The sequence below is a fragment of the Salmo trutta genome, chromosome 14 (assembly GCF_901001165.1).
Source record: "Salmo trutta chromosome 14, fSalTru1.1, whole genome shotgun sequence".
In the NCBI taxonomy this organism is placed as follows: Eukaryota; Metazoa; Chordata; class Actinopteri; order Salmoniformes; family Salmonidae; genus Salmo; species Salmo trutta.
In genome coordinates this window covers 59,557,963-59,585,562 of record NC_042970.1, presented here as the reverse complement: position 1 = coordinate 59,585,562, position 27,600 = coordinate 59,557,963, and the positions used below count along the sequence as shown (strand labels likewise).

Below are 27,600 nucleotides of genomic sequence, written 5' to 3'. Positions count from 1 at the left end.
GCGCCAGCGAGTCGGCCTGCCGCTTCTACAGCCAGCAGATGAAGGGCAAGCACCTGGCCATCAAGAAGATGAACGAGATCCAGAAGAACATTGACGGCTGGGAGGGCAAGGACATCGGCCAGTGCTGCAACGAGTTCATCATGGAGGGGACGCTAACACGCGTGGGCGCCAAACACGAACGGCACATCTTCCTCTTCGACGGCCTGATGATTTGCTGCAAGTCCAACCACGGCCAGCCGCGCTTGCCTGGCGCCTCGTCCACCGCCGAGTACCGCCTCAAGGAGAAGTTCTTCATGCGCAAGGTGCAGATCAACGACAAGGACGACAAGGAGGGCGAGTACCGGCACGCCTTTGAGATCATCCTCAAAGACGGCAACAGCGTGGTGTTCGCTGCCAAGTCGGCCGAGGACAAGAACGGCTGGATGGCGGCGCTCATCTCGCTGCAGTACCGCTCGACGCTGGAGCGCATGCTGGACTCGGCCATGCTGCAGGAGGAGAAGGAGGAGCAAATGAGGCTGCCCGGGGCAGAGCTTTACCGGTTCGCCACGCCCGACTCTGAGGAGAACGTGGTGTTCGAGGAGAACGTGCAGTCCAAGTCGGGCATCCCTATCATCAAGGCGGGGACAGTGCTCAAGCTCATCGAAAGGCTCACCTTCCACATGTATGCAGGTGAGAAAAAGCACACGACACAGAAAGGTTTTCCTGTGTTGACCTGTTATGACCTTTTGAAATGCATGCCTTTTTCATTCAGCGGGCTATACAAATACCTCCCTCAGATGTGTGGAGTGACAGTAGTTGATAAATCCTGAAAGAGAACATCTTGCAGACCCTTTCCCATTGTAGAACAGGGGGGAAGGGGCAGGGTTTTGGGGTTAAAAAGTAGTCGATAGGAGTCAATTTGGTGTTTAAACAGGTTTAACCCTTTACACTTGTGTGAATTGGCCTATATGGATAGGGCTAAATTGAAATGTTTTTTTACAGAAGAAATATGAGATTATGGGAACATTATTAGACCAAAGTTGAGGACACGATAGTTCACCTTTCACAAGACTGAATCCAAACATTACACTGTTGATTTTATGTGCATTTTACATGTACTGTACTTTTCGCCGTGTTTGTTGATAATGAAATCTGAAAATACTCTGGATACATTCAGTAACATGATAACAATATTCCTGGAAAATGTGGGGTAGGTGCAACCTCGGATAAAAAATAGTTTGAGTTCGAGGACTAACTGGTGTGCGGAGTTCCTAAGTAATTTCAATGCACTTTAATGACTCAGTCTTCAACTATAAGGTGCTTTTTTGTGTTCTCCTAGCTGAGCTGTTAAGGAACTAGAGCAAGCACACTTGTAGTTGTTTTGTTTGTAACACAGACCTGCATCACCGCTGTCACACAATTACTGTTGTTCATGCAATCCAAAAACGGACCATTATAAATCGCAATCTGAGTCAGCTGGGCATCATGAAAGCTTGTTCTATTGCCAACATGATGACTAGCTGAGTTATAAAATACTATCTTACAGTGTTAGGCTTTCACAGGGCAATTCAGAGAAACGGGTCGTGATTTTGGTGCAGATAGAAAAGAGTCATGCTTTAGACAAACAGGCTCATTCTGTTCAGAACAACCCAGGGTATGACGCCACCATCATCATACATGGTGATCATAAACGTTGACACTGCATGTTATTGTACTGCCACTGTGTTCCAATTTAGGTGCTTATCAGTGCCCAAATATGCTATTTTCAACCCGTATACAGGTACGAGTATATATGGCTACGAGGAGCAGGAAGTAGACATGGGTCGCATCTTTTATGGCTCCCTCTCCACCTTTTTTTTCCTGAATGTGAGAGAACTGGACAGGTGAAAGCGAATTCCTAGAAACCTAGATATTTTCTGTATCTTGTTAATTTTGTCCTGACTTTTTTTTTTTACTCACGTGTCCACACCATTGTACACCTCCAATGTTTGTGTTTATCCAATTATGCACTTGCCCAGTTCCTGGCGTGCCTGTTCCTGTTATCACCTTGTTTTACACACAAAACCTTGAACTTGGCGCAAACGCAGTTTATGCTAAACATAAAAGACAAGATAGTGGAAGGCCTGTTTCTTCCCCCCACTTTCGTCATCCCCGCATCCATTTATAGCTGTTTTCACACTGCTCGTAAATATTTGGCCACAGTTGACGTCAGAACGCGGATATGTGATGACCTGCTTTGTTTCAGTGTCATTTTAGCCCCAGATAACACAACGAGAACTGATAAAGAACAAAAAACAAGTGGATGAAGCCTATTCATCTTCACGTTGCCATTTAGTAAGCGACCGTTAGGCAAATTACAGGCAGGAAAGATCTGCTACTATCTGTTTAGTGTTTAAAGGGGAAGTTCAGTATCCTCACCTTGTGCGTAGCTGTTTAAAGAAAACCAAACCACGGATTACAGTTTTTTTCAGGCCCATAGACTACTTTCAGGGTTAGGAACCCTCTAACATCAAGTTATAAAATACTGAACTTCCACTGGTTGATGCTTATTTATAAAAGCCTCTTAGGCCTCACTCCCCGCTATCTGAGATATCTACTGCAGCCTTCATCCTCCACATACAACACCCGTTCTGCCAGTCACATTCTGTTAAAGGTCCCCAAAGCGCACACATCCCTGGGTCGCTCCTCTTTTCAGTTTGCCGCAGCTAGCGACTGGAACGAGCCGCAACAAACACTCAAACTGGACAGTTTTATTTCAATCTCTTCATTCAAAGACTCAATCATGGACTCTCTTACTGACAGTTGTGGCAGCTTTGTGTGATGTATTTTTGTCTCTACCTTTTTTCCCTTTGTGCTGTTGTCTGTGCCCAATAATGTTTGTACCATGTTTTGTGCTGCTACAATGTTTCTACCATGCTGTGTTGTCATGTGTTGCTGCCTTGCTATGTTGTTGTCTTAGGTCTCTCTTTATGTAGTGTTGTCTCTCTTGTTGTGATGTGTGTTTTGTCCTATTTTTATATTGTATATATTTTTTATTTTTAATCCCAGGCCTCTGTCCACGCAGGAGCCTTTTGCCTTTTGGTAGGCCGTGATTGTAAATAAGAATTTGTTCTTAACTGACTTGCCTAGTTAAATAAAGGTTAAATAAAAATACAATCTAAATACAGCCCTTTGTGGAATGTTGGTGAGCTAGCCATTACAGTGTTGTTGAGCTAATCACTTTGCAGACTTCAGTGACACCTGAACTCCTTTAGTGATTCCTCACTAAAGCCAAACAAAAAGATGCCATGATTTTCAGGATGTTCACGAAATGTAATCCGTAAAATAGTCCTTTGGAGACAGGGTTGTTGACATATACAGTTGAGGTCGGAAGTTTACATACTTAGGTTGTATTCATTAAGACTTGTTTTTCAACCACTCCACACATTTCTTGTTAACAAGCTATAGTTTTGGCAAGTCGGTTAGGACATCTACATTGTGCATGACACAAGTAATTTTTCCAACAATTGTTTACAGACAGATTATTTCACTTATAATTCATTGTATCACAATTCCAGTAGGGTTCAGAAGTTTACATACACTAAGTTGACTGTGCCTTTAAACAGCTTGGAAAATTCCAGAAAATGATTTCATGGCTTCTGATTGACTCAAATGATGTCAATTAGCCTATTGGAGGTGTACCTGTAGAAGTATTTCAAGGCCTACCTTCAAACTCAGTGCCTCTTTGCTTGACATCATGGGAAAATGAAAAGAAGTCTGCCAAGACCTCAGAAAGCGTCATGTTGTGGGGTTCTTTGCTGCTGGAGGGACTGGTGTACTTCACAAAATAGATGGCATCATGAGGGAGGAAAATGATGTGCATATATTGAAGCAACATCTCAAGACATCAGTCAGGAAGTTAAAGCTTGGTCGCAAATGGGTCTTCCAAATGGACAATGACCCCAAGCATACTTCCAAAGTTGTGGCAAAATGGCTTAAGAACAACACAGTCAAGGTATTGGAGTGACCAACACAAAGCCCTGACCTCAATCCTATAGAAAATTTGTGGGCAGAACTGAAAAGGTGTGTGCGAGCAAGGAGGCCTACAAACCTGACTGTTACACCAGCTCTGTAAGGAAGAATGGGCCAACATTCACCCAACTTATTGTGGGAAGCTTGTGGAAGGCTACCCAAAACGTTTGACCCAAGTTAAACAATTTAAAGACAATGCTACCAAATACTAATTGAGTGTATGTAAACTTCTGACCCACTGGGAATGTGATGAAAGAAATAAAAGCTGAAATAAATCATTCTCTCTACTATCATTCTGACATTTCACATTCTTAAAATAAAGTGGTGATCCTAACTGACCTAAGACGAGGAATTTTTACTAGGATGAAATGTCAGGAATTGGGAAAAACTGAGTTTAAATGTATTTGGCTAAGGTGTATGTAAACTTTCGACTTCAACTGTATTTATCTAAAAGTTGGCATATTTATGACATTTTGTGCTTACCCAGGCCTCCTTTAAGACTCCATAATGCTTCATCTGTAGGTGCTACAAAGCAGAAATTGTCTTATGAAGCTTTACCACTAAAGAATTTTCATTATATTGTGGAACATAATATGCTCTACAGGCATATCAAAGTTCCAGAGTGGGATCTCAGCTAGTTTTAAAGTTATGGCCCATTTTATATAGAGAAATTGGCGTAGTAGGCAATGTAACCAATCACAGCCCTCCTTTTACTTGTATCCTGCATATCACCAGCAGAGGGCGACCATTTTGAATACATTTTCACGTTCACTGTTGGTAATGCTTACAAATTGGATCATGACTCTAAGATTAGCAGAGATCCCATCTGGAACTTTGATATGCCTGTAGAGTAGGCTATATTTTTTTAAATGCCAAATCAAAAAATCAAAATCTTCATGTTTTATTGTTCTATATTCATAAATTAATGTAGAAAAAGTGATTGAAACCAAATTACTACTCATATTACAGAGCAAGCAATAAAACTTAATATGACACCAATGTTTGCTTAGCAGCACCTACAGATGAAACACTATAGAGTTTTAAAGGAGGCCTGGATAAGGCCAAAATGTCAGAAATATGCCAACTTGTATTAATTCTTTCTCAATTATGCTTTTAGATACCAATGTCAAATATATGTCAACAATCCTTCAACCTAAGGACTGTTCTATGGATTATATTTCGTGAAAATTCAGAAAATCATAGTCATTCTTTGTCTGGGTTTCGTGAGAAGTCACTAATTAGAAAGGCTAAATGACCCAGCATGCATAGTAGTTCTTAGACCATGGGGTCTGTATTCTTTTCTACTGACAGGTGCCATTGTACCTAAACAGATACAAGGCTGCGATTGGACCAATAAGCTCTTCATTAATTAAAAGTAATGACGTCGTTTTGGGGAAATAAATCACCAAATTCAATCGCTCAAAGTCCAAGTGGATGTGGGCTCTGGTAATCTGGGGAGCAAAACATTTAGGCCAAGCGCTTCTGAATTTGGTCTGTTTCTATGCATTGTTATTCAGTGTCATGCAACCATACAGGTGTTGTATAAAATCTTCTTAAAGACACAAGTTCTCCTTTGTTCAGCACGGAATCCTTTCTGAACTTACACATATGTTTGGGTTTTGTCTTTGCAAGTCTAGAGCAGTGTTTCTCAACTGTGGTCCATCAGTACCCCCAAACTGTCCACTTTTGTTGAAGCACACCTGATTCAACTAACCCAAGTGCTTGATGATTAGAAGACTAGTTGATTAAGGTGCGCTTGTTCTGGGCTACACCTAACCTGTGTGCTGTGGGGAGTATTGAAGGACTGGAGTTAAAAAACACTGGTCCAAGGTTATTCCAGCACAATACAAAGCCAGGAGAGAACATTCCTCTTATGGGTGGACTGTCCAGCTCACACCCCTGTGTAAACTTCCTCCCCCGAATAAAGAGTAGGGTGTAAATATAGGCCACTATTTTCCTTTTTAGTTTCCAACAGTCTGTGTGCTACTGATTTCAAATAAGCCAAGGGAAACAAGCCTTTTGAGGAAAAGTGTGTCTGTGTGGCCAGGGTAATTTGAAAAGGGGAAAAAGGTGCTTCCTGTGCGATGCACCTCATGCCTGGACACACACCCTACTCCCACCCAGGAGACAGCAGGGCAGGGACAACACATACTTTTTCTCTTATCTCTCTGTCCTGACTATCTGCATTACAATTTGCATGGAACTATGCTTCTCTTTTGCCATAAATTGTAATCAAGAATCCATATAGTCCATGAGCCAGGAGGGTCGGTCGGGCTCACTTGGGACAACGATGTCTCTTAGTGATTATTTTGAAGGTCTATGTCCCTAGAGTTGGAAAATGTGTGATAGCAGTGCAGCAATGGTAGCTTTCTGCGTGTTGTCTTTCATCCCATCTGTTTTTCCCATAGGGATTTTACCCTATGACAAACAATATCACTATACAACAAGTTATTGCTCACTTGTACCCTTTAATCTTGTCATTGGAAAGCTTAGAGATTCAGACACATTTTCGGAATGTTCAGGTCAACAGAATGTTGACCATTGACCCCTCTGGTACATAACAGCAGTGGTGGAAAAAGTACTCAATTGTCTTGAGTAAAAGTAAAGATGCCTTAATAGAAAATTACTCAAGTGAAAGTCACCCAGTGAAATACTACTTGAGTAAAAGTATTTGGTTTTAAATGTACTTAAGTATCAAAAGTAAACGGAACTGCTAAAATGTATTTAAGTATCAAAAGGAGAAGTATAAACCAACCATTAAAAATTCCTTATATTAAGCAAACCAGACGGCACAATTTTTAAATATATTTATATTGATGGATAGCCAGGGGCACACTCCAACACTCAGACATAATTTACAAATGACGCATTTGTGTTTAGTGAGTCCGCCAGATCAGCGGCAGTAGGGATGACCAGGGATGTTATCTTGATGTGTGTGAATTGGAAATGTAACGAGTACTTATGGGTGTCAGGGAAAATGTATGGAGTAAATAGTAAATTACAGATGCACTAAAGTACTGCTTAAGTATAAATACTTCAAAAAATTACTTAAGTAGTTTACACCACTGCATATCCGAATGACCTGTAAGCCATTAAAAAGGACACCCGGATACATTTGAAACTTTATTTGACAAGTGGTTCTTTCATGACCTTTCAAATGATCTATAATACAGTGCATTTGAAAAGTATTCAGACCCCTTGACTTTTTCCACATTTTGTTACATTACAGCCTTATTCTAAAATGGATTAAATACTTTTTTTCGCCTCGTCAATCTACACACAATACCCCATAATGACAAAGCAAAAAAACGTTTTTTAGAAATGTTTGCAAATGTATATAAAAAATATATTTAAAAAAATATCACATTTACGTAAGTATTCAGACCCTTTACTCAGTACTTTGTTGAATCACTTTTGGCAGCGATTACAGCCTCAAGTCTTCTTGGGTAGGACGCTAAAAGCTTGCCACACCTGTATTTGGGGAGTTTCTCCCATACTTCTCTGCAGATCCTCTCAAGCTCTGTCAGGTTGGATGGGGAGTGTCGCTGCACAGCTATTTCCAGGTCTCTCCAGAGATGTTAGATTGGGTTCAAGTCCGGGCTCTGTCTGGGCCACTCAAGGACATTTGGAGACTTGTCCCTAAACCACTCCTGTGTTGTCTTGGCTGTGTGCTTTGGGTCGTTGTCCTGGTGGAAGGTGAACCTTCACCCTAGTCTGAGGTCCTGAGCACTCTGGAGCAGGTTTTCATCAAGAATGGTCTGAGTCCTTCGTCTGAGAGTCCTTTAGGTGCCTTTTGGCAAACTCCAAGTGGGCTCTCATGTGCCTTTTACTGATGAGTGGCTTTAGCCTGGCCACTCTACCATAAAGGCCTGATTGGTGGAGTGCTGCAGATATGGTTGTCCTTCTGGAAGGTTCTCCCATCTCCACAGAGGAACTCTGGAGAGCTGTCAGAGTGACCATCGGGTTCTTGATCACCTCCCTGACCACGGCCCTTCTCCCCCGATTGCTCAGTTTGGCCGTGCAGCCAACTCTAGGAAGAGTCTTGGTAGTTCCAAACGTATTCCATTTAAGAATGATTGCGGCCAGTGTGTTCTTGGGGACCTTCAATGCTGCAGAAAGGTTTTGGTACCCTTCCCCAGATCTGTGCCTTGACACCATCCTGTCTCTGAGCTCTACAAACAATTCCTTTGACCTCATGGCTTGGTTTTGCTCTGACATGCATAGTCAACTGTGAGACTTTGTATAGACAGGTGTGTGCCTTTCCAAATCATGTTCATTCAATTGAATATACCAAAGGTGGACTCCAATCAAGTTGTAGAAACATCTCAAGGATGATCAATGGGAACAGGATGCACCTGAGCTCAATTTCTAGTCTCATTGCAAAGGGTCTGAATACTTATGTAAATAAAGTATTTGTTTTTTATTTGTAATACATTTGCTAACATTTCTAAAAAAACTGTTTTCGTTTTGTCATTATAGGTTATTGTGTGTAGATTGATAAGCAATTTTTATTTAATCCATTTTAGAATATGTAACGTAACAAAATGTGGAAAGTCAAGGGGTCTGAATACTTTTTCGTGAGTGTGAGAGGGACCATTTGCTCACACACAACATGCACACACATTTATACTGACTCTATACACACACACACACACACACACACACACACACACACACACACACACACACACACACACACAATCATCATATAGGCTGCTACTCTGTTTATTATATCATCCTGATGCCTAGTCACCTTACCCCTATACATATTTACAGTACGAGTCATAAGTTTGGACACGACTACTCATTCAAGGGTTTTTCTTAATTTTTTATATTTTCTACATTGAATAATAGTGAAAACACAAAACTATGAAATAACACATATGGAATCATTTAGTAACCAAAAAAGGCTTAAACAAATCAAAATATATTTTATATTTGAAATTCTTCAAAGTAGCCACCCTTTGCATTTCTGACAGTTTTGCGCACACTTGGCATTCTCTCAACCAGCTTCACCTGCAATGCTTTTCCAACAGTCTTGGAGTTCCCACATATGCTGAGCATTTGTTGGCTGCTTTTCCTTCACTCTGGAACAACTCATCCCAAACCATCTCAATTGGGTTGAGGATGGGTGATTGTGGAGGCCAGGTCATCTGATGCAGCACTCCATCACTTTCCTTGGTCAAATAGCCCTTACACAACCTGGAGGTGTTTTGGGTCATTGTCCTGTTGAAAAACAAATGATAGTCCCACTAAGTGCTAACCAGATGGGATGGCGTAATGCTGCAGAATGCTGTGGTAGCCATGCTGGTTAAGTGTGCCTCTAAATAAATCACAGACCATGTCACCAGCAAAGCACCATCACACCACCTCCTCCATGCTTCACGGTGGGAACCACACATGCGGAGATCATCCGTTCACCTACTCTGCGTTCCACAAAGACAAGGCAGTTGGAACCAAAAATATTTTAAAAATATCAAATGTCCATTGCTTGTGTTTCTTGGCCTAAGCAAGTCTCTTCTTGTTATTGGTGTCCTTTTAGTAGTGCTTTCTTTGCAGCAATTTGACCATGAATGCCTGATTTCACGTAGTCTCCTCTGAACAGTTGTTGTTTGTCTGTTACTTGAACTCTATGAAGCATTTATTTGTGCTTCAATCTGAGGTGCAGTTAACTTCAATGAACTTATCCTCTGCGGTAGAGTTAACTCTGGGTCTTCCTTTCCTGTGGCCGTCCTCATAAGAGCTAGTTTCATCATTGCGCTTGATGGTTTTTGCGACTGCACTTGAAGAAACTTTCAAAGTTCTTGAAATGTTCCGTATTGACTGACCTCTCTGTCTTAAAGTAATGGACTGTCGTTTCTCTTTGCTTATTTGAGCTGTTCTTGCAATAGTATGGACTTGGTGCGCGATGTCTAATATCAAAGAAGTCTCAACGTATTGCTTGCCTGAGGTAGAGTACCTTAAGATAAGCTATAGACCACACTATCTACCAAGACAGTTCTCATATTATTCGTAGCCGTCTATTTACCACCACAGACCGATGCTGGCACTAAGACCGCACTCAACCAACTATAAGGCCATAAGCAAGCAAGAAAATGCTCATCCAGCATCAAATGCAGGCAAACGTAAATCAATTTCACCAGATTTTTACAAGCATGTCACGTGCTACCAGAGGAAAAAAAACTCTGCAACACCTTTACTCCACACACAGAGATGCAAACAAAACTCTCCCCCGCCCTCCATTTGGCAAATCTGACCATAGTTCTATCCTCCTTATTCTTGCTAAAACTAAAGCAGGGAGTACCAGTGTCTCGCTCAATATGGAAGTGGTTAGATGAAGCGCATGCTACGCTACAGAGTTGTTTTGCTAGCACAGACTGGAATATGTTTCAGGATTCATCCAATGGCATTGAGGAGTATACCACCTCAGTCATCAGCTTCATCAATAAGTGCATCGACAACGTCGTCCCCACAGTGGCGTGACCGTACGTACATATACCAACCAGAAGCCATGGATTACAGGCAACATTCGCATCAAGCTAAAGGCTGGAGCTGCCACTTTCAAGGAGCGGGACACTAATCCGGACGCTTACAAGAAATCCCGCTATGCCCTCAGACGACCCATCAAACAAGCAAAGCGTCAATACAGGATTAAGATTGAATCCTACTACACCGGCTCTGACGCTCGTCGGATGTGGCAGGCTTGAAAACTGTTTCGGACTACAAAGGGAAACCCAGACACGAGCTGCCCAGTTACGCGAGCCTACCAGACAAGCTAAGTGCCTTTTATGCTCGCTTCGAGGCAAGCAACACTGAAGCATGCATGAGAGCACCAGCTGTTCTGGATCTGTGTGATAACGCTCTCGGCAGCCGACAGATCCACAGATGACGCAATCTCAATTGCACTCCACACTGCCCTTTCCCACCTGGACATAAGGAACACCTATGTCAGAATGCTGTTCATTGTCTAAAGCTCAGCATTCAACACCATAATGCCCACGAAGCTCATCACTAAGCTAAGGACTCTGGGACTAAACACCTTCCTCTGCAACTGGATCATGGACTTTCTGACGGGCCGCCCCCAGGTGGTAAGGGTGTCAACAACACATCTGCCACGCTGATCCTCAACACTGGGGCCCCTCAGGTGTGTGTACTTAGTCTCCTCCTGTACTCCCTGTTCACACAACAGTGGTAGGCCTGATCACCGACAACGATGACACAGCCTATAGGGAGGTCAGGAGGTCAGAGACCTGGCAGTGTGGTACCAGGGCAACAACCTCTCCCTCAATGTGAGCAAGACAATGGAGCTGATCGTGGAATACAGGAAAAGGCGGGCCGAACAGGCCCCCATTAACATCAACAGGGCTGTAGTGGGTTGTGGGTCCACTACAGCCCCACAAGTCTTGTGTAGACCTCCACAAGTCTGGTTCATTCTTGGGAGCAATTTCCAAACGCCTGAAGGTACCACGTTCATCTGTACAAACAATAGTACGCAAGTATAAACACCATGGGACCACGCAGCCGTCGTACCACTCAGTGTCCTAGAGATGAACGTACTTTCGTGCAAAAAGTGCAAATCAATCCCAGAACAACAGCAAAGGAGCTTGTGAAGATGCTGGAGGAAACGGGTACAAAAGTATCTATATCCACAGTAAAACGAGACCTATATCGACATAACCTGAATGGCCGCTCAGCAAGGAAGAAGCCACTGCTCCAAAACCGCCATAAAAAAAAAGCCAGACTACGGTTTGCAACTGCACATCGGGACAAAGATCGTACTTTTTGGAGAAATGTCCTCTAGTCTGATGAAACAAAAATAGAACTGTTTGACCATAATGTCCATCGTTATGTTTGGAGGAAAAAGGGGGAGGTTTGCAAGCCGAAGAACACCATCCCAACCGTGAAGCACGGGGGTGGAAGCGTCATGTTGTGGGGGAACTTTGCTGCAGGAGGGACTGGTGCACTTCACAAAATAGATGGCATCATGAGGGAGGAAAATGATGTGGATATATTGAAGCAACATCTCAAGACATCAATCAGGAAGTTAAAGCTTGGTCGCAAATGGGTCTTCCAAATGGACAATGACCCCAAGCATACTTCTAAAGTTGTGGCAAAATGGCTTAAGGACAACAACGTCAAAGTATTGGAGTGACCATCACAAAGCCCTGATCTCAATCCTATAGAAAATGTGTGGGCAGAGCTGAAAAAGCATGTGCGAGCAAGGAGGCCTACAAACCTGACTCAGTTACACCAGCTCTGTCACGTGTGAATGAGCCAAAATTCACCCAACTTATTGTGAGAAGCTTGTGGAAGGCTACCCAAAACGTTTGACCCAAGTTAAACAATTTAAAGGCAATGCTACCAAATACTAATTGAGTGTATGTAAACTTCTGACCCACTGGGAATGTGATGAAAGAAATAAAAGCTGAAATAAATAATTCTCTCTACTATTATTCTGACATTTCACATTCTTAAAATAAAGTGGTGATCCTAACTTGACCTAAGACAGGGTATTTTTACTAGGATGAAATGTCAGGAATTGTGAAAAACTGAGTTTATATGTATTTCGCTAAGGTGTATGTAAACTTCCGACTTCAACTGTACATGTACAAATTACCTCAACTAACTTGTACCCCCGCACACTGACTCTGTACCGGTACCCCCTGTATATAGCCTTGTTATTGTTACTTTATTTTTTACTTAAGAAAATATTTACCAAATAAACTAAACTCTTCTTGAACTGCACTGTTGGTTAAGGGCTTGTACGTAAGCATTTCACGATAAAGTCTACACTTGTTGTATTCGGCGCATGTGACAAATAAAGTTTGATTTGTTTGTATTTTACCACATAGCGCTATCTTCTGTATACCACCCCTACTTTGTCACAACACAACTGTCTCAAATGCATTAAGAAGGAAAACAATTCCACAAGTAAACTTTTAACAAGGAACACCTGTTAGTTGAAATTCATTCCAGGTGACTACCTCATGAAGCTGGTTGAGAGAATGCCAAGAGTGTGGAAAGCTGTCGTCAAGGCAAAGGGTGGCTACATTGAAGAATCTCATATATAAAATATATTTTGATTTGTTTAACCCTTTTGGTTACAACATAATTCCATGTGTGTTATTTCATAGTTTTGATGTCTTCACTATTGTTCTACAATATAGAACATAGTAAAAATAAAGAAAAACCCTTAAATTAGTAGGTGTCCACACTTTTGACTTGTGTGTGAAATAAATTACAAAATAAGGTTTGGGATGGTAAAACGGGTTCAGTGTAAACTTGAATGATTCAATCCAGATGTAAAGTATGTAGAAAAGATAATGGAGCTGTATATTTTTTTTAATAAGATCATCTTTGAGAACTAACCACCACCAGAATAAAAACTAAACTGTCAGTGAGAATCTAAAATTAATTTTGTTTTAAAGTTTGAGTCACTCAGATAGCATAAGAACACAACATAAGCCAAGGCAAAAAAGGGGTAAAATTGCAGGAAGTTAACTTTAAAGTAACTGCCCAGTGAATATCTAACTTTTTATAAGTTCATATTCTGTTGAGTCATACCCAAGTAATGTTGTTGACTTGTCCTACAGTATACTTGTATTTGTGGCCAAAGCCTAGGAGAAACACTGCAGTGTGTCTGTCGGTGGTGGGAAGGGCAGGCGGGTAATCTATTTTTAAGCGTGTGTGTGGTAGAGTGGCAGTTGCGTGCGTCAGAGCAGCGTCTGTTTCCTGGCTGAAATGGTTCCAGGCCGATTGTTTGTAAATCCACACTGAGGCAGCTATTGTTCCCCCCCCCCCTCCCCCCCAGCTAGACCCGGCGCAAGGGCTTGGACAGATCCATCATGTGAACCACTAGCTAACAATCCTGTTCGGACTGCAGAAGATCTAGCCCTTGCTAGGTGCCCTGTAGCTCCCACTCCAAGACCCGCATAACCACAGCATCCGCACTCGTAATATACACACAGACCTGGGTCATGTTCACTAGGGAATGTTTGACATTTTTCTTATTGGGCAAGTCAAGTGGTCCTCCATGTTTCAGTCCGTTTTTTTCTGTTTCGTACCTAATAATACACATGACATTGGTTAGCATATCTTAGACTGTTAACTTAATAGTTATAAGATATCTAGCTGGCAAACAGTATCAAATTTCATACGTGATCACTGAAAGTCATGAAAGAAAAATAGATACTTGCACACTGCTGGGATTGATTAATAACAAAATGGCTGACAATCCCATTGTTTTTCTCTTCTTGCAGATCCAAATTTTGTCCGAACATTTCTAACAACCTACAGGTCCTTCTGCAAACCTCAGGAGCTGCTGGGTCTTCTTATGGAGAGGTGAGAATGTTGATGCCATTCTACGATTTGGGCTCCACTGTTATTATTCTATGAAGAACCGCCTTTGTCTAATATTGTATCATATTTTTCAACATCAGATACATTGCCTTACACTTCGGAAAATGTTTTCAGTCAACAAGATATTTGTCCGTGCTCGTTGACTCTGACCTTTGTTCTGACAAAGACAGAGATGTATTTGTCATGGACAATATATTCCTATATCCATTTATAGAAACTAGGGCTGTCCCTGACTAAAATAAATCTTGGTCAACCGAGAGTCGTCTGTTCTTTCGACCAATCGATTGGTCTACATTTTTAAACGTGTATTTTTCCATATTTTAAACGTGTATTTTTCCATTTGAAATAAAATCAGCTATATGTAGCTTGTCTGATGCTTTAAGCACACTGTTTGATTAAATAATTGAGACACACAAATCACTCGAGAGAGAGAGAGAGCCAGAGACCAAGATGGCCTAGACAGAAGGGAAAAAAACCTGGGCCGCCCTCCTCCCTCTGCTGCTGGCCTTCGCAGATAATAGGCTACAGCAGGGGTCGGCAACCTTTTCCATTTGGAGTGCCAATTTATGTTACCATTTCTACCGTTCTGCGTGCCAGTTAGGGTTATCAATTAAGTTTCATTTCATTTATAATAAAGTCTTCGTATCTCAAAATCTTTGCCATGTGGTTCATCTAAGTTCTATCTAAATGAATATAAAACAAATCTAAAAGTAACTTATATTGCCATTGCCAACTCTGTAAAAAATAGCCTACATAAAGCCAACAAATATTAACATTGCAGCCTGCAGGTAGAAAATATCGTGATTTAAAAAAAAATATGTATATCCTATAATAGCCTGTCTGCATCGAACTTGAAACATTGTATCAACTAGGGCAGTGGTTTCCAAACTTTTTATAGTCCCGTACCCCTTCAAACATTCAACCTCCAGCTGCGTACCCCCTCTAGCACCAGGGTCAGCGCACTCTCAAATGTTGTTTTTTGCCATTGTAAGCCTGCCACACACACACTATACAATAAATTTATTAAACATAAGAATGAGTGTGAAATTTTGTCACAACCCGGCTCGTGGGAAGTGACAGAGCTTTTATAGGTCCAGAGCACTAATAATAATAATAATAATCAATAATTTTGCTTTTTATTTAATCATCTTACATATGAAACCTTATTTGTTCATCGAAAGTTGTGAATAATTCACCACAGGTTAATGAGAAGGTTGTGCTTGAAAGGATGGACATAACTCTGCAATGTTGGGTTGTATTGGAGAGAGTCTGTCTTCAATAATTTTCCAAACACAGTCTGTGCCTGTATTTAGTTTTCATGCTAGTGAGGGCCGGGAATCCACTCTCACATAGGTACGTGGTTGCAAAGGGCGTCAGTGTCTAAACAGCGCGATTTGCCAAGGCAGGATACTCTGAGCGCAGCCCAATCCAGAAATCTGGCAGTGGCTTCTGATTTAAATACAATTTTCACAGAACCGCTTGTTGCAATTTCGATGAGGCTCTCTTGTTCAGATATCGGTAAGTGGACTGGAGGCAGGGCATGAACGGGATAACGAATCCAGTTGTTTGTGTCATCCGTTTCGGGAAAGTACTTGCATAATTGCACACCCAACTCACTCAGGTGCTTGTCTATATCACATTTGACATTGTCTGTAAGCTTGAGTTAATTTGCACACACAAAAAAAATCATACAATGATGGGAAGACCTGTGTGTTGTCCTTGTTAATGCAGACAGAAAAAAGCTCCAACATCTTAATCATAGCCTCAATTTTGGCCCGCACATTGAGTATAGTTGCGGAGAGTCCCTGTAATCCTAGATTCAGATCATTCAGGCAAGAAAAAAACATCACCCGTATAGGCCAGTCGTGTGAGAAACTCGTCATCATGCAGACAAGTGAAAATTATGGTCAGTAAAGAACTTTAAGCTCGTCTCTCAATAAATAAAAAAAAGTCAATACTTTGTCCCTTGTAAAAGCGTTACATGGTCGTTGCCCATATCATTGCATAGTGCAGAAAATACACAAGAGTTCAGGAGCCTTGCTTTAACAAAGTTAACCATTTTCACTGTAGTGTCGAAAAACGTCTTTCCAGCTGTCAGGCATTCCCTTGGCAGCAAGAGCCTCTGGGTGGATGCTGCAGTGTACCCAAGTGGCGTTGGGAGCAACTGCTTGCACGCGCTTTACCACTCCACTATGTCTCCCTGTCATGGCTTTTGCGCCATCAGTACAGATGCCAACATGAGCAGCAGCTACATTTGGCTACATACGGACCATTAGTGGAATTCCCGTGAGAGAGTAACGGTTAATGTGATTGGATGTTAATTATTTGACTAGGCCACCTGTATTTGACATTGTTGTTGTTTCGCTGAACACTAGATGGTGTCATTTTATGTTTGGCAGTGAAAGAGGCTACTCAGGCGAGAAAAAAACCTCACCCAAATGTATAGCCCCGTTGGAAAATATAAATGGACTGTTTGAAAAATGCGAGGGAAAAAAACAACATTTATTATTATAAAAAAATACATGTAAATCACATTTTTATATGGCGTACCCCCGACGACATTGCGTACCCCAGTTTGGGAATACCTGAACTAGGCTATCAACTGGATCCGGGCCCAAAGCTCGCGCTAGCAAACTTGCAACATTTTATAAAATGTTCTGGGCCCTCAGAGTTTCCTGCACCAGTGAACTCGGGACAGACAGACACAGCTGTAGGCTATTTGTGTAAGGGATAAGTAATTAGGTATTTTATGATGTTTGCACTGGATCAGAACATTACATTTTTCCCTTTGATGCTGAGTGGTTCGATCGAAAGGGAGAGAGCTGGAAATATTTTTCAAATATGTTGAGGAACCATTGTCATGATCAGTAAAAAACACACCTTTACTCGCTGTTTGAGGTGAAGAATAAATTACTTTGAGAAGCTCAACAACTAGAGAGGCGCAGCGGTCTAAGGCACTGCATCTCGGTGCAAGAGGCGTCACTGCAGTCCCTGGTTCGAATCCAGGCTGCATCACATCCGGCTGTGATTGGGAGTCCCATAGGGCGGCGCACAATTGGCCCGGCGTCATCCGGGTTTGGCTGGGGTAGGCCGTCATTGTAAATAAGAATTTGTTCTTAACTGACTTGCCGAGTTAAATAAAGGTTAAATAAAATAAAAACATTAGTGGTGGTGAGTTAAGACAATCAGACATTTTTTTCTCACAAATGTAGGATAGGTTGTGAGCTCTGCAAACAAAACAAGTTGTCCACTCCGACGATGAGAATGGTAAACAACTGTAATAATGATATATTGAATCCATTAACAGAAATGACTGTAACCGAACAAACATTATAGATTAGAAATTATGAGAATTAACAGTAAATGTGCTACTCTGCTGATGATATATGTAATGGGGGATTGCGCGCGAAATGTCGGGAGAGAGACATTGTGCATCTTAACCACACTCCCCTTCTTCTTGGATCTCCGCGGCCTCTGCAAATTCCACTAAGACATGCGTGAATCAGACAGGTGTCTTGTATGCCATGAAAAATATATATATATTTGCGACTGCTCCGCTCAAAAACTCTCGGCTGACCAACAGCCTATCGACCAAACAATCGAACAGTCGACTAAATGGCGTCAGCCCTGGTAGAAACATACCTAGGTGTTGAAGCATTTTGAATTAAACCAATCTTTTATTGTTGCCATCTAGTGTATTGCAATCACCATCTACAGTCTGGTTAAAGGTGTCTCCCAGATTCCACACTGTTGTGTCTTCTCAGTTGTGATTTTGTTTTCCGGAACCTTCCAGGTTTGAAATCCCCGAGCCAAAGCCCACAGAGGCAGACCAGATGGCCATAGAGAACGGAGACCAACCTCTCAGCGCCGAACTCAAACGATTTCGCAAGGAGTTTGTCCAGCCAGTCCAACTCCGGTACTTCTCCACCCCTCCCAATTTACCACACCTAATTCCAGAGGTTGTATTCATTACGGACTGTAACAAAAAACATTTGACAGCTAAAAAATTCTTATTGGACAAGTTGAGGTAGCCCCTGTCTGTTTTCTTTCATTTTGGTGCCTAATGAACATGACCTAGGGGTCAACAGAACATCCTGGTTTTCTTGTGATACTTATGGTGCCACATGGAGGGTTGTCGGTCCTGATTAGCAGAGAAAGGTTTCAAACTGTTTCAATGCTGGGTTGAAACAGAAGCATGCACTTTTTTTCATTTCTTTTTATATACAATGCATCCGGGAAATATTCAGACCCCTTGATTTTTTTCCCCCACATTTTGTTACATTACAGCCTTATTCTAAAATGTTATTTTTTTTATCCTCATCAATTTACACGATACCCCATAATGACAAAGCGAGAACAGTTTATTTAATTTTTTTTGCAAATGTGTTAAATATAAAAAACAGATACCTTATTTACATAAGTATTCATAGCCTTTGCTATGAGACATGAAATTGAGCTCAGGTGCACCATGTTTCCATTGATCATCCTTGAGATGTTTCTACAACATTTAAGTGATTTAAGTCCACTTGTAGTAAATTCAATTGATTGGACATGATTTTGAAAGGCACACACTTGTCTATATAAGGTCCCACAGTTGACAGTAAATGTCAGAGCAAAAACCAAGCCATGAGGTTGAAAGAATTGTCTGTAGAGCTCAAAGACAGGATTGTGTCGAGGCACAGATTTGGGGAAGGGTACTAAAACATTTCTGTAGCATTGAAGGTCCCCAAGAACACAGTGGTCTCCATCATTCTTAAATGGAGGAAGTTTGGAACCACCAAGACTCTCTTCTTAGAGCTGGCCACCTGGCCAAACTGAGCAATCTGGGGAGAAGGGCCTTGGTCAGGGAGGTGACCAAGAATCGGATGGTCACTCTGACAGTGCTCCAGAGTTCCTCTGTGGAGAAGGGAGAACCTTCCAGAAGGACAACCATCTCTGCAGCACTCCACCAATCAGGCCTTTATGGTGGAGTGGCCAGACGGAAGCCACTCCTCAGTAAAAAGCACTTGACAGCCGCTTAGAGTTTGCCAAAAGGCACCGAAAGGACCACAATTGAACTCTTTGACCTGAATGCCAAGCGTTACATCTGGAGGAAACCTGGCACCATCCCTACAGTGAAGCATGGTGGTGGCAGCATCATGCTGTGGGGATCATTTTCAGCGGCAGGGACTGGAAGATTAGCCAGGATCAAGGGAAAGATGAACGGAGCAAAGTACAGAGAGATCCTTGATGAAAACCTCCTCCAGTGCGCTCAGGACCTCAAACTGGGGCGAAGTTTCACCTTCTTACAGGACAACGACCCAAAGCACACAGCCAATACAACCCATGAGTCACTTCAGACAAGTCTCTGAATGTCCTTGAGTGGCCCAGCCAGAGACCAGACTTGAACCCAATCGAAGATCTCTGGAAAGATTTGAAAATAGCTGTGCAGTGACACTCCCCATCCAACCTGACAGAGCTTGAGAGGATCTGCAGAGAAGAATGGGAGAAACTCCCCAAATACAGGTGTGCCAAGCTTGTAGCGTCATACCCAAGAAGACTCGAGGCTGTAATCGCTGCCAAAGATGCTTCAACAAAGTGCTGAGGAAAGGGTCTGAATACCTATGTGATATTTCAGTTTACAATTTTTTATAAATGTGCAAACATTTCTAAAAACCTGTTTTTGCTGCGAAAAACAATTGTGGACAAAGTCGAGGGGTTTGAATACTTTCCGAATGCATTGTAAATATGTTTTTGTAAATATATAGAATTTTTTATGCATATATTTTACTACTTTATTATTTTCCACTAACCCTACCACCCCTCCCCTAATTGGAGTAAACTAATGGGCAACAATACTTAGGCTTCCACTTCAGGTTATACATACTACATAGATTTCACGGACAATACATTTTACATTAGTTATCTTTTTGTTTGTTTTTAGTCCCAGCCTTCAGCTACCCTCAACCCTTCCCATCTATCTCTGAAGAACATCCAGTTTTCGTTTCTAGCTGCCATATATTTTTCCAGCATGCACTCTTTGTAGGTCTCAATCTGTGGCTCTCTGGTCTCTTATCAGTCAACTCATTGCTTTCCCAGTTTCTTTGGAGTTGATTTAAGTTGCTAATCCAGGGTCAGATTTATTTCGTTTTTAGGTCAGGATTTGTAGTTAGTGGTCTCTTGCTGGTCTGTAACTGGTATCTAAATGGTTTTGACCTACTCTCTCTTCCTGCAGAGTACTGAATGTATGTCGCCACTGGGTGGAGCACCACTTCTATGACTTTGAGCGGGACTGCCAGTTACTCAAGCGTCTGGAGGAGTTCATTGCATTGGTGCGAGGTATGTGTGGATAAATCGGGGCAAGGACTTTCTCTTCTTCTCTCATTGCATATCCTCTCTTTTTGTCTTGTATTTTCTCCTCTTCTTTTCCTCTTTTCTTGTCTCTTCCTCTCTCGTCTCTTCTATTCTATTTTCTTCTAATTTAGTGTATCTTCTCTTCTCTGAGTGACAATCTCCCTCTCTGTGACCTCTCCCAGGCAAGGCCATGAAGAAGTGGGTGGAGTCCATCACCAAGATCATCCAGAGGAAGAAGCAGGCTCAGGCCAACGGGCCCAGCCACAACATCACATTTGAGAGCTCGCCACCGCCCATCGAGTGGCACCTCAGTAAGCCAGGCCAGACAGACCAGTTTGACCTCATGACCCTCCACCCAATTGAGATCGCCCGGCAGCTCACACTGCTCGAGTCCGACTTCTACAGGTAGGCCTACAGTACCGTATGGCCGTCCACGCCAGTGTTTTTTAACTCCATTCCTTTTTGTTCCTGTCCAGTACTAAGGCACCTCAATTTATCACTGGCTTGATTACTTGGATCAGCTGTGTAAGTGTTGTCCTAGAGCAAAAATGCGACCCACCACCTGGATTCGGTCCTATGTAGCAAAATTTGAAATGGTGTCTTTTACATTGGATAAAAGTACAGACTCAGAGCTAGAAATGTGATATCATACACTCCAGTTGAGGAACATTGAGAAAGTAATTCTGCTTTGAAAGTTGATAAACTTGTAACCCCACTTTTGAGAAAATGTCCCTTGAATGTTTTGGTACACCTACTTGGAGAGCTTTTCTTTGTCTACACCCATTCAGCATCGTTCACACCCTCTTAAGCCTTAGCCCAACCCATCTCTTTAAGGATTCACATTTGAGGCCATGTGCTAAACAGACTGAGTAGTGTAGTAAACAACCAAGGATTTCAAGACTAAAAGTGCTAAAAGTAGTAGCCTACAATAAGTAAAAGCTCCAGGAAAAAATACACTTTATCTAGTCCTTGTCCTATATCCTAACTTGACTTTGGTGCAGGTCATGTTTTTCTTTACATTACCATCTCTGGTAAACAACACACTATATCAAATAAAATCAGAAAATGTATGTGTCACATGTACAGGAAACAGAAGGTGTAAATGGTACTGTGAAATGGTTACTTGCATATCAGCAATATCAAACATAGAAAGTGTCCTGATAAAATATAGTGTCAATATTTTATCATTATTAGATGATGCTTACCCAGACAGACTTGTCTAAATTGATAGGCCATGTGAAAGAAATGCCATATCCACCCCCCAGCCACATCTAGCTAAGTGGATGGGTCACTATTGTCTAGACTCCGTTTTGTTTGTAGCTACATCTTGCTTGGCCAGCGTTGTGTTAAGTCACTCCGGTTCACACTGACCGTGGCATGTGCAGAAAGTAGCCCATCACAACTTTTTCCAACTGATCTGTCGATAGCGCCTGCTAAATTCAGGGCATCAATGTTGTTGAGAAAAGTAGCAAAACTTTTGTAGTTCTCAATAGCTAACGTTATATCTTTCAAAAATGGCGCAGTAGAAATGACTATCAACACATACTAAAGAGTTCACGTTATAGACAGAAGCAAGCTACATGGCAGACCAATCCAAACTCATCTCCCGGCATGTCCAGCCCGTCATTATCTCAGCCAATCATGGCTAACGGGTAGGTTCCTGCCTTTTTCCATGGCTAAACCAACTAGGCTTATAATTTAACAATTTAATTCGTATTTACAGATGGAATACACATTTTCTATTAAGGCACATGAAAGTTCACATGTTCCAGAAGGTATTTCTGCTCAAAAACACATTTTGATTAAAAGTAAAAGACGTTCAAATGCCTCTCCTGTGAAGTGCGACATACGCCTAGCTTCCTGAAATGGGGCACAAATGTGCTGTATTTGTTGCCTTCATACCAGGTGGGGAATGAAGGGTGGAGGTGTACCACTTTATTTAGTCCCCTTAATACCTGGTAATTATTTGTTACATAATTTCATGTAATTAGAATGTTCTGTGGTAATAGGACTTTAAAAAACGAACAACTGTAGTTTGGGATATTCTTTCAGGATTCATATCTTTGCAGTTGCACCCAGATCCTCCTAAGAGGTCGCTTACATTGGAAGATACTCCTTCATGGACATTTCAATTGATGTTCTTATGGCGAAGTGATACATTTTTTTTTATACATTTACATTTTAGTCATTTAGCAGACACTCTTATCCAGAGCGACTTACAGTAGTAAATGCATACATTTAATTTCATGCATTTTTTTGTTGTTGTTTTTTTTGTACTGGCCCCCCGTGGGAATCGAACCCACAACCCTGGCGGTGCAAACACCATGCTCTACCAACTGAGCCACAGGGAGTGAATAAAATTGAGTTCATGATTCGTCACGCTTGATGCAGTCTTCACTTTGGATCCACCTCTTGCCTGAACGTGTTTCTATGTTTTCCCATTTTGTCCGATTGTAGTCGTTTATAGTACAATAGAGGACACATGCGCACACGCACAATTTTTCTCACATATACTTACACACAAACGTGCAGCACCAGAGAGGGGACGCAAGGACACACTTCCCCCTCTGACATCGCTGGGCCTGTGGGAACAGCTAGGGTGGGCCGTACCCAAGGTTATCCCCTCACCTCTTTCCCACGCTCCGGGGTGAAGTTTCCCCTAGGTGGAGATCTATGATCAGCTTCCTCTCTCCCAATATTAACCGTAACCGTTAGTGGGGAAAATTCAAAACTCAATGTATGTACTGTAAGAATATCAATTGAAATGTCCATGAAGAAGCTGGTCCTCATTAATGCCCCGTTGGTCACTTCATTGCTCCCTATTTGTTTACTATGCAAGCTTCTGATTTACCTAACTTTGTTGTTGAAGGATAAAAACATGAGTTACAAAACGCATTCACAGGGTTGGTTAACTCTCGAGGTTCCTCGGGTCTCCACCGAATTAGGTAAATCCGCTTTTAGTTTTAATGCGCCCCACTGCTGGAACAATTTACAGATCTCATTAAAACTGGATGTTCTGGTGCTGCTCGGGTGTTGATTGAAAACCTACTAGCTGAGAAATGTAGCTGTTTATGATTGTGTATTTGCGTTTTGCATATATAAAACAAAAAACTCTTATTTATGCATGTGTAGTTTTAAATGTGTATATTGATGTGTATTGTGTACACAGTGCTCCCCTGGAAAAGAGACCCTTGGTCTCAGTGCAGACTACCTGTTAAAATAAAGTTCAAATAAAAACATTCAAATATTTACCTTACTCCATTTCCTAGGACGAGATCAAAACACACCGGCTCGGTGGCCCAAAAATGGTTGCCGGTATTGTCTGAAAATCTTACCGCAATGCTGGCACAGAAAGCTCCCTTAGCTGCCAAGACTGGAGTCGGTAGAAGTTTGCACCTAACCACTGACACAGTCAGATTTGTTTTGTTTTTCATATAACTAATAATGGTGGTCCTCTGTGGCTCACATGGTGAATGCATGGTGCTAGCCACACTAAAGTTGTGGCTTCAATTCCTGCTGGGATCACATGAACATACAGTATTGTGCCTGCATATATTTTTTTGTAAGTCGCTTTGGATAATGGCATTGAATAGTTAGGGTATATGGTAATCTCCTCCTGCATCTTTGGTCTGGAGCATTATTGACCTCTCGCTGACCTATATCTATCTACAGGGCGGTGCAGCCGTCAGAGCTGGTGGGCAGCGTGTGGACAAAGGAGGACAAGGAGCTGAACTCGCCCAACCTTCTGCGCATGATCCGCCACACCACCAACCTCACGTTGTGGTTCGAAAAGTAAGAGCGGCAATTTTGTTTTTTGGCAGCACAAAGAATCAGTCCTCATGTGAAATGTGACCGTGATACTCCTTACACTTGCAGTGTTGACCAAGCATTTTCTATGATGAATTTATGGCATGATAAAGTAAACTATGTAGCTGTTATGTAGCTCAATGTATTCTGAACAAAAATATAAACACAAGTATAGTGTTGGTCCCATCATAAACTGAAATAAAAGATCCCAGAAATGTTCCATAAGCACAAAAAGCTTTCTTCTCAAATGTTGTGCACTAATGAGTTTGCATCCCAGTTCGTGAGCATTTCTCCTTTGCCTAGATAATCCATCCACCTGACAGGTGTGGCATATCAAGAAGCTGATTAAACAGCATGATCATTACACAGGTGCACCTTGTGCTGGGGACAATAGAAGGTCACTCTAAAATGTGCTGTTTTGTCACACAACACAATGCCACAGATGTCTCAAGTTTTGAGGGAGCAGGCAATTGGCAGGCTAACTGCAGGAATGTCCGCCAGAGCTGTTGCCAGAGAATTGAATGTTCATTTCTCTACCATAAACCACGTCCAACGACATTTTAGAGAATTTGTCAGTATGTCCAACCGGCCTCACAACCGCAGACCACGTGTAACCACGAAAGCCCAGGCCCTCCACATCCGCCTTCTTCACCTGCGGGATCGTCTGACAGCTGATGAAACTGAGCAGTATTTCTGTCTGTAATAAAGCCCTTTTGTGGGGAAAAACTCATTCTGATTGGCTGGGCCTGGCTCCCCAGACAGTGGGCTTGGCTCCCAAGTGGCTCCCAGGCCCAACCATGGCTGCGCCCCTGCCCACTCATGTCATATCCATAGATTAGGGCCTAATGAATTTGTTTCAATTGACTGATTTCCTTATATGAACTGTAACTCTGTAAAATCGTTGAAATTGTTGCATGTTGCGTTTTTATATTTTTGTTCAGTATAGTTATGTCATGTCCTTTGCATACAGATGTTATGAATGCATTTATGTAGGTGGCAGAATTTCACCCTAAGTAAGGCTGTGATTACTTCTATCCTCCCTGTGTTGATTCTCAAGGGGAAAAGGAAGGAAACATTTGGGACTGTTCTTTGTGTATGAGTTGCTAATCCCTGTCTGATTTTACATGTGATATTACACCAGGCTTGATATCTCCAGAGACTTCCTGATTAGTTTTCAGGGGCCACTGAATTGGTTGAGTGAAATGTGTCCTTACACTGACTTAATAGCTCACCATGTTACTAAATGAGGACTAACAGGTCAATATGATGTTACTAATTAAACACATTTGGGAGCATTAAAATGTACCAGTGCTTATTTTCTTTCCCCAACTTACTATAACGCCAGCTGTGGAAGTTATTGACCGAACTATGCAGACCTGAGTCATGTTTATTAGGGCTTGCAGCAGAAAATGTTTTGCAATTCAAAACAAAAATATGTGTTTCTTGTTGGACAAATCCAGGTAGTCCCTCCATGTTTGTCAGTTGTCCGTTTGGTGCCTAATGAACACAGCCCTGGCGCCTGGGTTTAAATGGCATTTGTTTTCAATGTACTATGTTCTACACCAGGTGTATCGTAGAGACGGAGAACCTGGAAGAGCGGGCAGCGGTGGTGGCGCGTATCATCGAGATCCTGCAGGTGTTCCAGGAGCTCAACAACTTCAATGGCGTGCTGGAGGTGGTCAGCGCCATGAACTCCTCGCCCGTCTACCGGCTAGACCACACCTTTGAGGTGAGGAAAGCCAGAGGGGTTCTTTCTGCAAGATTCTTTGGTGGTGTTAGGAAATAGTACCAAGACAGTGTTATCACAGTATCTGGCATTGCATGAATCCAATGAAAATTGCGGTACCAAATAAGTGCCTAGTGTTGATGAGTATTGAAATTAGTACATCTCTACGTTGAGGTAACATAAAATGACAGATTTCTTATCAATAGAAGCATGACACAATGTGCCTCTGTGTACCATAGAGATGCATCTGTAGGACGAAATATATACACTTGTTTTGACTGTGAACTTTTGCCCCCTTTCCAGCAAATTCCAAGCCGACAGCGGAAGATTCTGGAGGAGGCCCACGAACTGAGCGAGGACCACTACAAGAAGTACCTGGCAAAACTACGCTCCATCAACCCCCCCTGTGTCCCCTTCTTTGGTATGTTCTAGAGCAGTGTTTCTCAACCTTTTTGATACCAAGTACCAGGAAGCTATGGTCCCGTTTGTGTCAGGGACTCACAAGTAATGTACAGTTTTTTTTTTTTCTTTTGTATACAGCAGTCCTGTGTGTATAAGACAATTTCCCCCTCGGGAACATTGAAGTTGATCCTGTCCTATGCTATCCAAAGCTAAGGTTTTTCCTCCTTGGAGGACCACTTACATTAAAACTAGTGTTGGTTAACCATCTCGGAGACCGGCCAGCAACATTCCACGGACCGGTGCCAGTCCATGGACATGATCGCTCCACTCTCTCATGTCTTTTCTTTCTCTCTTCTCAGGGATCTACTTGACGAACATCCTGAAGACAGAGGAAGGCAACCCTGACTTCCTGAAGAGGCATGGCAAGGAGCTGATCAACTTCAGCAAGCGACGGAAAGTGGCCGAGATCACCGGGGAGATCCAGCAGTACCAGAACCAGCCTTACTGCTTACGGGTGGAGAACGATATCCGGGTAAGGAGCGAAAACAGTGATGTCACACGTTCCATTGAAGTCGATTTCCACTATATGGCCAGCCTGCATAGTCAACATTTCTGTAGAAATTGTAATACTTCCGGCTTTGCAGCATGATCCGACCCATCAACGTTTCACAAATACCATTTAGTTACGTGGAATATGAATGGGTGTAAATATTGAGTAACACAAGGAAGTAATATGAAACATGATTGGCCTGTAGCCTTTTCACGATTTCAGCTCTACAGTTACCATGTACAGTTCTGAGAGTTTGCCAGGTCATAGCAACCTATTTGTTTTTGATTAGATATACATTTTAATGGTGATCCCTAGCTTCAACTTTAGTCTCATTGACATCAATGCATGACTAAGTGAAAGTTCGACATAAGTGGAAGGTAGGATTCACAAATTAGTAGAGAGTTACTGCCACTCAGCTCCTGACATGTACTAT

General features: G+C 42.1%; 1 protein-coding gene across 2 annotated transcripts in view; it reads left to right on the top strand.

Annotated features, from left to right (window-relative positions):
- Nucleotides 1-27,600, top strand: part of sos1 (son of sevenless homolog 1 (Drosophila)) — a 70,438-nt gene that overhangs the window by 37,144 nt on the left and 5,694 nt on the right. For both annotated transcript variants that reach the window (XM_029776579.1, XM_029776580.1), the window contains exons 10-18: nt 8-669; nt 14,250-14,331; nt 18,143-18,265; nt 20,564-20,667; nt 20,865-21,087; nt 24,355-24,474; nt 26,056-26,218; nt 26,519-26,636; nt 26,977-27,149. In XM_029776579.1, coding sequence (XP_029632439.1) covers nt 8-669; nt 14,250-14,331; nt 18,143-18,265; nt 20,564-20,667; nt 20,865-21,087; nt 24,355-24,474; nt 26,056-26,218; nt 26,519-26,636; nt 26,977-27,149 — 1,768 coding nt within the window. The remainder of the gene's footprint in view (nt 1-7; nt 670-14,249; nt 14,332-18,142; nt 18,266-20,563; nt 20,668-20,864; nt 21,088-24,354; nt 24,475-26,055; nt 26,219-26,518; nt 26,637-26,976; nt 27,150-27,600) is intronic.